A 12,207-nucleotide genomic window follows, 5' to 3' on the forward strand; every position below is an offset into this window, starting at 1 on the left:
CGACATGGTGAAACCCTCTCTCTACAAAAAGCTACAAAAATCAGCCAGACATGGTGGTGCTACACCTCTAGTCCCAGCTACTCAGCAGGCTGAGGTGGGAGGATTGCTTGAATTCAGGAGATCAAGGCTGCAGTAAGCCGTGTTTACACCATTGCACTTCAGCCTGGGTAACAAAGCAAGACCCTGTTTCCAAAAAAAAAAAAAAAAAAAATTGCATAAATTATTTCTTTTTCTAAAATAGATTTCCTAGTAAATACCAGACGTCATGTCACTTTATTCTTACATACTACAATATATATCTTTGAAAAATACTTTTTCTTAATGCATCCATATTATTATCACCATCAAAAGTTTAATAATTCCTAATATTATTTTATGTTCAACTCATAGTCATATTTCCTCAGTTGTCTTTAAAATGTCTTTTTCACATTAACTTATTCAAAATAAGGATGCAGACAATATCCGTAGCTACATTTGCTTGTTAGATCTCTTAAATCTTTTGAATATTTTTTTAAGACCATAACCTGTCACAGAAACTGTCAATGGGTGCCGTGTTCAGGATTGGCCTATGAATGTCCTTAAGATGTTGTTTAATTTTTTCTTCTCTCCTCTGTATGTCCTATAAATGGAAGTTAGCACTAGAGGCTTGGTTGGATTCCTGTTCACCTCCTCTGAGCAAGCACTTCACAGCAGACTTCCTACTAACTATTAATTATTATTATTATTAATATCCTATTATTAATTAATAGAAAGTATCCATGTTACTTCCTCTTTTGTCACATGGGGAAGTACACAGAGTATGCTTGTTCTACTCTGAGGAATGAGGATTGAAAGCTCAGGTGAAGCAGTAACATTCCAAATGTTTTCCAGTGACTCAGGGACACACAGGTCTTCTTGTGTACCCAAAAGAAAAGTGAGCTATTGCAGTTAATGCTGTAATAAGATTTTTGAAAATAATTCATGAGTTCATATAATGTTACAGATTATGACTGTTCTCTTATAGTGTTTCCTAAAAACAATTGAAAACTCAACAGTGAAGTAATTCTACAGAAAAGCTTCTCTCTGCAAGTCTTGTTTTTCTATTCTGGGTTTCAAAAAGAAAGAACTTTGGTAATGATCTCTCTTCCAATCATCATGTTTTCTATTTGGGACACATATACAGAGAGGTATATTTAAGCACTTCATCAAAGCTTCTCAATTCTGAAAAGGAAGAGAAGTGCTGGCTCCCCAGCTAATGGATTACAATTTTGAGAATGCATAAAATTGATAAAGAAAAACATCATGTAAAGAAATACCTTGAAATAATAATAGTTTTTTATTTAATTATAAAAAGCCTCGTGTCAGAACATGGGTGCTTAAAGATTGAAGATGAAGAACATGCATCAGCTAGTCTCATTGCATTTCCGATTTTCCAGAGGCCAGTGGTATTTCTGATTTAGGCCATAAAATCTAAAATCTATAAGTAATCCAGAATTTCAGCTCTTTACTTGTGAGGACAAAATGTCATAAATTTCGTTGAGTTCTTAAGTTAAAATATATCCGTTGATTTTAAAAGGTAATTCTGCGTATTAGAATTAGCAAAGTGAGTGCCTTCTGGTTGCATGGTTGTGATAAACTTTACTGTTGAAAGACTGAAATACCACATTAATATCATTTGCATTTTCTTTTTTTTTCCAATTCTTTTCTTCCATACTTTTCTTTTTCTCTTTCTAAGTATTTTTTTCTTCTCTTTAACATTGCTTTTTCTGCCATTTTCCATTTTGTTTCTTTTCCTGTTCATGTCTTCTATTTAACAGGGAGACACCTTACCATCTGGAAAATATAGCAGCCCCTTGACCATGTTTTACCAAGTGTAGGACCTACGTTTTAGTCTTTCAGAGAGTCAGGTCAGACAGTGTCAGGAGGAAAAGCTTAAAGTGTGGTTTAAAGAACTTTGTACTGATACTAATTCATGATTTCAAATGAAAAGTCATTTAGACAGAATGAAAGTAGCCCATATAATTATTTTGGGACATCACATATAAATAAATCACAGTGGCCTAACTGGAAGGTTCTATTTGGCTATACTACAAGTCTTGTTAGAATTGTCATTTTGGAGAAATTGTTTTTTGGACCAAAGTGTGAAATTCAAGCCAGTATACTTAAATTGGTGACTGGATTCCAGCTTTATTTTGTTTTAAAAATCTTGAATATTTTCCCAGTCTTTAATAGGTGATTTATTAATTTAAACCAACATAAAACTGATATTTATGAATTAACCCAACTTAAGAATGTTTTATTGCTTTTAAAAATGGTAGGTTTGGCTTTTCCCCTTTTTGATCAAAAACAGAGTCATCTTTTAATTATTAATGAAAGCAAGGGAAACACACCTTTATTTTTTACGTAATATATATTTCAGCCCTGTTTCCCTTGTGGGCTTTGCTCTTATACCAACATACATGTGCAGGGCATTTTAGAAATAGTTTCTAAGCAATGGAACATTCATTTAATATTCCTCACTGAGAAAAAGTTAACATCATAGAATTGAATTAGAAACTCAATTTCTATGGTTTCCATAGAAACTCAATTTCTAATGGTTGAATTTTAGAATCATATTAAAGATATATTGGAAGGATTGTTTCTGGTCTTTTAATCTCTTAACAGAAATAGAAAAGTTCTAAATAGTAAATTAATTATATTTTCTATACTACACGAAGGACCTGTAACCCCAGTAATCACTATGTTTATTCTCTGGTAATTATCAAAGCTGTCAAAATAGTGACAAAATTATAGAGTGGAAATAAGAGAACAATATGAAAAACAAAAATGATCACTTTAAGCTGCCAAATGCATGAGTTTCTAACTAATTAACCAAAACAAAAATAGCTTCATGATAACTCAATAGAGAAAAATAAATAAATTCGCACTGAAGCATGGCACATTGCCAAATGGCTAAACATAATAATATCTTACATTTAGCTACTTTTTGACAGCTTAAAATATATTTTGTATATATTTATCTAATTTTATCCCTTTGGAGTAAGCAGAAAATGTCTTATTATTTCTATTTTTAAAATGAGGTAGAGAGAGATTAACAAGTTGAACCACAATAGAAACAGAAATAAAAGAAGCAAAAATTATTTTTAAAGAGACATGACATTTGAAACTAATATAACAGAGACTGGACTCCTCATTAACACCTTAGCAGCAGCACTACCCAATTTCAATCTTATTACCCATGTATGGATCATGAAGGGGTATAAAAAATATTTTTTATACAATTGAGGTGTTATCCAAAGTTACAGTATTTGGGGATTTTCTCCATTCTAATCTCCAAGAACTACAAATCTATTTTTAGTTCTGAGGGTATACTTCTGAATATGGGACTGTAACCATGCCTTAATGCCTGACTTTTCATGCCACACCAACATGGGATTTATATTCCCTCCACAGTTCGAGGTTCAGCCGACTCCCTTCTGATGTCAGGCTGGGAGTCCATAGGCTCCAAAGACTGAGTTCTAATCCCCACTCCAGCCCTCACCAGCTCTTTTACCCAAGACAGGTCAGATGACTCGATCTTCAATGTATTTATTTATAAAATGTTGATAGCAGTCTCAGCCTGCTTCACTGAGCTTCTCAAATTTTCGGATGGCATTAAAATAGAAATTAGGGTTATGATACAGGTTCAGTGTGAGCTCCAGATCTTTTCTTCATTTTGCTTTTCGTTCTTGAACATTTTTTACTGACAATTATGAATGCATATTCCAAAGAAAATGAGGATTTGATTCATCAAAGAAGCCTGAAATCTTTCAGAATCATGTAGAATTCAGGGTATTTTAGAGAGAGAGGATCATACAGATTATCTTTTCCCATCTGAAATCAGTCTTCTGATTTCCCATCTGAAGAAACTGAGACCCAGTAGAAATTTCTTACCTACCCAAAGTGACACAGCTTTATAGTAGTAGAAATGTGACTAAATCTCAGATACTAGGACCCAGAATACCACATTCGATCACATTTCTTCCTATGGGGTAGGCAGCGTAACTTTTTGAATACCAACATATATGAACTTAATAATATAAATAACATTACAGTTTCTGACATGTATTTCTTTCCTCACAGGCTCTTGAGAAAATTACATAGTACCATTTCCTTATCTGGTAGATTATCAAATTTTACTTTTTTAAAGTTATGCTGATTTGCCATGTGTAAAAAGATGACTTTTCTTGCATTTGAGTGTAGGAAGAAGTACTTCTGTGGAGTGCCTCTTCTGAAAGAGATAAGCTTTTTGGATTAGTAAAAGGTTTTTAGGACATGAAACTGTAATGGCTCAATTTCAGTGCACCCTAGAGTTCCATAATAGAACAATTTAAAGTGACTATTTTTTAAATCTTCCAGGATCTGGAAGATTTGATTAAAGCAAAAGAAAAAGAAGTAGAGAAAATTGAGCAGAATGGACTTGCTTTGATTCAGAACAAGAAAGAAGACGTCTCTGGCATTGTCGTGAGCACACTGCAAGAGCTCGGCCAAACCTGGGCGAATTTAGATCACATGGTAATATTGCTTGCCGAAAGCCAGCTCCAGGACAGTGTTTGCCAGCTCTGTCCAAACCCGGGGTTTTGTTTTTCCTAAAGTAATGGAGGAAATAATCGAATCTATACATTATCTCTTTGTACTTTTAAGTCCGCTTCGTTATCCTCTTTTTTTTTTTTTTTTTTTAAAGTCTAGTTTCTGGTGTTTTCTAGAATAAGCCTTTATTTTAAACATTACTCTTTTAATGATCTCATCCATTCCTATGGCGATAGATCATTCTCAAACATCTGTCTCCAACCTAGGAAAGGATATACAAAATGGATATCTGTATCTAAGTGATACAGACCAAACTAAACACTTTTCTGACAGAGATAAATAAGTATAAGGAAGGAATATCTTAGATGTTTTGTCTTAAGATATTTATCTGAGTGTGTGTGTGTGCACGCACACATGTGAGATAGATATAGGTAGTGATGTAGCTATAGATATATTTCACTTTCTGGGACCTGACTACCTGGAGTGAAATTGAAATCTCTCACATTCTAACAGTGTAATCTTGGGTAATTTTCATTACCTCTTAGTGTCTCAGTGTCCTCATCTATAAAATGGGGATAATGATTATACCTATCTCATAAGATGTTGTGAGGATTAAATGAGTTAATGCATTTGAAATACTTATTTAATACAATTCTTAAACTGTTTTATTAAAAGTATCAACCTCTTATGACTTAAAAAATATATATATACACATATGTGTGTGTGTGTGTGTATATATATATGTTACCCTTTTAAGCATTTCCACTTAGAACTGAGTGTTTAAAAGTGTGAAAGGCATAAATTTCAAAGTTGATACATTTTACCTTTTAAATATTTTTCTTTTTAGTTTTGTTTGTTTATGATACCTGAAACCCTGATGAAGTTCTTAGATGTTAATATTTTCCCATCAATTGAATATATATTCCATCATTTCAGATATTATGAAATATAAGCAATAAGCAATGTTTGTCTTTTTCAAAAGGTTGGACAGTTAAAGATACTGTTGAAATCAGTGCTTGACCAATGGAGTAATCACAAAGTGGCCTTTGACAAGATAAACAGTTACCTCATGGAGGCCAGATACTCTCTTTCCCGATTCCGTCTGCTGACTGGCTCCTTAGAAGCTGTGCAAGTTCAGGTGGACAATCTTCAGGTAAGGAATTAATTTAATACACCCTTAACATTCTTTTTAATTTCAGAAAACTGAAAAATTAGCAAATGGAGACATCATCCTGAAAAATTGCCATATGTTGTTTATACTTAATTATTTTTTAAGATCTTTAAAATTAATTTTACCTGTGTTATTGTTACTTAAGCAAACTTGTCTGTGTGTGCCAAATTCTGGATTAGCTGGTATATAACTAAATGATTTCCAAGATCCTGTTGTAAAAAATATTCACATTGTCTTTTATACAATGATCTTATGGCCAACTCAACCTCCTTGATTCATTGTCGCTGCCTTTTGTTTTCCTTTTCTCTTCTTATCCTGCGTCTCCAAACATATTCCAAGGAATGTTCAAAAGAAAACAGAGAAAAATGACAAAGGTGGTAAATGTTTAAACCATCCAGTTGCTTCCATTCAGTAAAATATCAGTGGCCTATCCAGCGTGTCCACAGAATCTTCCTTTCTAGCACTTACTGCTTGATTTCCTGTGGGTCCTTTGTCATTGTGTCCGTCTATAATGATATCCCTGGTGTTTGTCTGCAACAGAGCACTCTCTCCTCTCTCAGGAGTGTGTGCAAACATGTGAGATAGATATGACTTTCTTAAGGAAATATATTTTTTAGGGTAGGGTGGGAGGGAGGGAAGACAAATTTGTCTATATAATTTCTTAACCCTTCAATTGTTGTTACTAAAGGTCACTAAAACTTCTTTTGAGGATAGTAAATTTAAAAGCACATCTTATAACATTGAGGAGGTTAGAAATGCTTTTTAATTTAACATATGTTTAATACTTGCAAGAGCTGTCTTAAGACATGAAAGGATTAAGGGTCTTTTCCTTGACTGTTTTCATTTGAGGGTAATCAGATATTGTGTTAAATAATATTCAATTTTTGTAGCCTACTTAACCTGTGGAGTTTTTTGAAGAACTGAGTCTGTCACCTCAGCACTATTTCCAGGGAAACAACTTTCTTTCAGTTCCCTTACTGGTCCTTGGTAGAAGACTATTTAGATAGGCTTGGTAGAAGATGCCAAATCTGTCTGATAAATATTCTTTGTTTTAAACAATCTTGACATATACAATGTATTATTATTAATTACAGTCTCCATTCTGTATAGTGGATCACTAAAGCTTATCCCTCCTGTCTAGCTGCTTTTGATCAACATCTTTCTTTTCCCCATCTAATCCCTTATCCCATGCCCTGGTAACTACCATTCTACTCTACTTCTATGAGTTCAACTTTGCTAGACAAAAATGGAACGTATTTGAGGTAATGATATGTTAATTAGCTTAATTTATTCATTCCACAGTATAAACATATATCAAAACATGTAGTACCCTACAAATACATACAATTATTATTTGTCAATTGAAAATCATTTTTTTACATTAAAAATAATTCTTGGCAAGGAAGAACACCTAGAGATAAAACTTGCCAAAGCTGTGCCTTGTTAGTCTTCATCTTTGGGAGTTTGTGGTAGAAGCACTCTAGGTATGCAATAAAATAGAGACATGACTTTGGCTTTGAGTGCCAAAGAGATCCACAGTTTGGCAGATAGCACGTTACATACACCATTGCCATGGCTTTATTAGAAACAAGAGCTTGGCGTAGCAAGGAAAACGAGCACCTAAACAAAAGATTTCTCAGCAAGGCAAATTTACTTCTGTAGAATTGTGCCGCTCACACTTCTGGCCGCTGCAAGAGCACACTGAACAAAGGAGAGAAGGGGTTTTTATCCCTAATGCAGTCCCTATCCCTGCATCCTTCCCCTGTTGGCTGGGGTTGAACCACACAATCTAAAATGACCCTGGTTGGCTAAGACTTAAACTTTTCCAATTAGGGTAAATGTGTGATTCACAAGGGAGGGAGCGAGTAGGAGTGGTCCCTGTGTTACAGCACAAGGCATGTTTGGACATGTCTGGCCAAGTCAGGACACAACAAGAGTGGGAGGGCTGCTCGCAGGCCAGAAACAAGAAATTACAAGGAGGTGGGCCTCTGAACCAAGGACAAAACATTGCACAATTAAACCCTTTGAAGAGGAATTTACCATCTCTGGCAGCTTCCTACCAGACAATGGACAAGGGCACCCTATGAGCTTTTCCAGCGGAATCCAAATGCCAATAGAAGAAGGCTTCATTGCTAATAACCTCTTCTCATAGTCAAAATAACAAAATCCTAAAGAAGGGAATAAATGATTATCTAAAGAAAGCTGATAAAGCATTGATGCTAAGTCATGCCTGCTTTATACATGTATATACGCGTATTTATGAAAACATACACAAATTCCTTTTAAACTTGCTTATTAGAATTTAGATCCTGTTATGTCATCTGTGGGTCTTTTTCTTTGGGCAGAATCTCCAAGATGATCTAGAAAAACAGGAAAGGAGCTTACAGAAATTTGGCTCTATCACCAACCAATTATTAAAAGAGTGCCACCCGCCTGTGACAGAAACTCTTACCAATACACTGAAAGAAGTCAACATGAGGTATGGAGTATGTTAATTTTACACACTATTTCTATCACAGCCTTATTATAAATAATGATATAATTAAAACTTAATGACATTTTGAATTTGAGCTACATAGATTCTATCCTTTAAAATTCTCTTTCACAACATGAATTTAAGGATACATAAATGTAGTGAAGAGATTTAGAAAGAATTAGAAGTACTGTACACCCAAAGATTGCCATCATCCTCATTACCTACCCTGAAACTATGAATATGAAACATTAATTTTTATTATGTTAACTAGAAATGAGTATGTCTGTATTCACATGAACCAGGATCATGAAAAATAAAATAGCAAATATCAACATTTGATGAGAGGTGGTAATCTGCTCATAAGTGTTGATTATTATTTCCAGATGGAATAACTTGCTGGAAGAGATTGCTGAGCAGCTACACTCCAGCAAGGCCCTACTTCAGCTTTGGCAAAGATACAAGGACTACTCGAAACAGTGTGCTTCGTCGGTTCAGCACCAGGAGGATCGAACCAATGAGCTGTTGAAGGCAGCCACAAACAAGGACATCGCCGATGATGAGGTTGCTACATGGATTCAAGATTGCAACGTATGTTCAGAAACTATCTTGTTTTCCCAACATGCCCTTCTTAGACTGCCCAAGTTTAGCTTTTGGTCTCTGTAAGCTTTGGTATGTTTCTCTATATGAGACAGTTATCCAAAAATAATTGTCTTAGGATCGAAGAGCCTGCCTGATTTTCAGAACACAGGTGCATATGCATCAGACTAAGAGGTCTCCTCCCATTGTTTTATTTTTTAAAATGAGTCGTTTTCCATTTTTCCTAGTGGAATTTAGTCAATGTGAAAAATTGAGGCTCTCTGTGTTTTCTGGGATGGTCAATATAAGACATGACCATATGGGGAATAAAGTTCTATCTTTAAAAAATCTTCTGTTCCAGATCTTGTCCATTTACATTCATTATCTCCTAGGTAAGCATCTACACAATAGTTTCATCTAAGATATTAATGGTAGAAAGAAGTCTTTCTCTCCTGATTTACTGTTATACTTCTTTTAATAGCTTTTTAATAATTATCTTTTTCATTATAGCTGCCAATAACCTACTTAAGGGTTTAAGGAACAGCCTTTCTCTTGTTTCAAGCATTACATGGCTCTTACTATTTGTCCTTATTTGTCTTTATTTTTAAGAGCTTGTTACAAGGATCTTTTAATAAACTTTTCCGAATCAGTTTATTAGAATTAGGCAAGCTATAAAGACTACATAAATAAAAGTTTAACCTAGTCTAATATCTTCAACCTGAATAATCACTTTAAAGCTAAAGATGGATATTTTAAAATAAAGATAATACAGTACTTTTTTCATCCACATAATTTATATATACAAGAACTGTCATTTTCAATACTCCTGAATTGAAATACACCTTGTCTGTTGTCTGTGTCAAACTTAAAGAGCCCTTTGTTTTTCTTTCTCTCACAGAAGTCACTGCCTAGGCATAGCATGACTGGGTGGGATACCAGCAACAGGTAGAAGAAGCAGTCACTTATCATCTCTCAATGTAGGATAGAAAGCAGAAACAGGGAATTTCCATTGGCTCATATTTTTTAACCTGTAAGAGGGTCCCACAGAAAGTGGAGGCAAAGAGATGCCATGGAAAAGAATGGGAATACTGGCTACTCTTACCCCCTGCTCACCAAAATCATCACTGTGTTCTGCACCCTACTGAGATAGGAGGTTGTTATACTTGCAATAACATGGCCACATATATAGAAGATACCACTGACAAATTCCTGGTGTGTATAATAATAATAGAAAAAGGAAAAATATAACATTTTGTTTTCAATTTGATATGAATTACGTAGAGGCGGGAAAAAAAACTGCCAAAATATTTCCAGTTATTGGCTCTACTCTTGGATCATGTTTTTTTTTGTCTTGTTTATGTATGTTTTTCTGCATTTCCCCAAGGTCCTATGATGAACCTACATAGCTTTTACTAACAAAAGAGTAATTACATATATATATCCATAGGTTACATATATATAATGTATGTTTAAAATATTAATATGTATACATAGCATTTTAAAAAATTGCAGTGCTTGATCATTTTTCCACAGGTGAAGGTTATTTAGCATAATAATTTGATCAGTAGGAATTGTGTGTTTCTAGATGTATAGCCCTTTGCCAATTGCTGTTTATGATAAGGAGTATAAACATGCTTCAGAGTGGGTATATTTTCACCTTTTATAGGACCTCCTCAAAGGACTGGGTACAGTTAAAGACTCCCTCTTTGTTCTCCATGAGCTGGGAGAGCAACTGAAGCAACAAGTGGATGCTTCGGCAGCATCAGCTATTCAATCGGATCAACTCTCTTTGAGTCAACACTTGTGTGCCCTAGAGCAGGCTCTCTGCAAACAGCAGACTTCGTTACAGGTACAGAGCTCCTGTTTAGTATCTTCTATAAATCGGGTGTTCTCTAATATCTGGGCACAAATACAGAAAAAGAATTCCTCATCATTGCAACAATACCTCCTTCAAGACTAAATTAAAAAACGAGTAAACAAACTTGGAAGTTCTGGTGGGGACGATGAAGGTGGAAGTTTTGCGCTGTTCTCTGCGAAATAATTTAAAAATCGGTTTAAGATGCAAGTCCCTAAACCAATGCCTGCCACCATGGTCTGTTCAATTAATAAACACTAAGCGGCTTTAATATGAATATTCATGTTTATTTAACTTAGACTTTTACAAGAATCAGAAGATTTTTCAGACCTGTTGTTTGATCAAGTATTTAAAGAATAATTTTGATTGTTATTCACTTATGATGCATAGAAATAATTCTAGTTTTTAGAAAAATTACATAAAGAAGATTTAAATTGTTATAGCTTTGTTTTTTTAATAGGAATGATGTCTTGAGAATGGCAATTTGATACAAGAATATGAAAAATAATTTTAATATCCACTTGCCCTTTTACTAGACTTTATTAAAATACCTTTTTTTTTTTTTTTACTAAAATACCAATTTCTTTTGTGGAATAAAAGGCTGGAGTTCTTGATTATGAAACCTTTGCCAAGAGTTTAGAAGCTCTGGAGGCCTGGATAGTGGAAGCTGAAGAAATACTACAAGGGCAGGACCCTAGCCATTCATCTGACCTCTCCACAATCCAGGAAAGGATGGAAGAACTTAAGGTAAGTGTGTTAATCTGAGTCCCAGATCTTTTACCATCTGTCTTCAAAATTTTTTATTTTTTATTTTTTTTTTTATTTTTGAGATGGCATCTCACTCTGTCGCCCAGGCTGGAGTGCAGCGGCATGATCTCGGCTCACTGCAACCTCCACTTTCCGGGTGCAAGCGATTCTCCTGCCTCAGCCTCCCGAGTAGCTGGGATTACAGGGGCACGCCACCACGCCTGACTAATTTTTGTGTTTTTGGTAGAGATGAGGTTTCGCTGGTCTTGAACTGGTCACCTGAGGTCAGGCCTCCCAAAATGCTGGAATTACAGGCATGAGCAACCATGCCCAGCCCTGTTTTCAAAATCTTAGGGGAAACTCAAAACTGATGCAGACCCACTCTTTCTTTCAAGTGAGCTCCCAGTGAGACTCGCTATGGCAAACAGTGGACTGTGTGCTGGCAGTGGGCACAGGCTGATTTCCCAGCTCACTCCTGGAAACCACCTCGCTCCTCCCTCCCACTGCTGGGCCCTCTCCATGTTCCTGTGCCCAGTCCCTCACCTCTCTATTAACTTTCGAACCTCTCCTCTCTGTTTCTAACATCATCTACTCCTAGCTCAAGCTACTCCTATCTCTCTGAGACCCTACAGCCGCCTCCCACAGATCTGCATCCACCCACCCAACCTCCCCTCCTCCTGGCTGTCAGATGACCTTTTTTTTTTCTTTTTAAGGATTTTACTTAATTAGCTTGATTTAATCATTCTACATTGTGTGAAAACATCATATCATACTCCATAAATATATATGATAATTTGTCCATTAAAAATAATTTAATACTTTTTTTTTTTTTTT

At 35.2% G+C, this 12,207-nt stretch overlaps 1 protein-coding gene across 1 annotated transcript in view; it reads left to right on the plus strand.

The window, feature by feature from the left end:
- SYNE1 (spectrin repeat containing, nuclear envelope 1) overlaps positions 1–12,207 on the plus strand; it is a 570,706-nt gene that overhangs the window by 451,852 nt on the left and 106,647 nt on the right. The window contains exons 115-120 of the mRNA XM_011996807.1: positions 4,378–4,533; positions 5,531–5,701; positions 8,065–8,198; positions 8,579–8,783; positions 10,438–10,620; positions 11,227–11,373. Of these exons, the coding sequence (XP_011852197.1) occupies positions 4,378–4,533; positions 5,531–5,701; positions 8,065–8,198; positions 8,579–8,783; positions 10,438–10,620; positions 11,227–11,373 (996 nt within the window). The remainder of the gene's footprint in view (positions 1–4,377; positions 4,534–5,530; positions 5,702–8,064; positions 8,199–8,578; positions 8,784–10,437; positions 10,621–11,226; positions 11,374–12,207) is intronic.

This window comes from Mandrillus leucophaeus, unplaced genomic scaffold (assembly GCF_000951045.1).
Source record: "Mandrillus leucophaeus isolate KB7577 unplaced genomic scaffold, Mleu.le_1.0 Scaffold524, whole genome shotgun sequence".
Lineage (NCBI taxonomy): Eukaryota > Metazoa > Chordata > Mammalia > Primates > Cercopithecidae > Mandrillus > Mandrillus leucophaeus.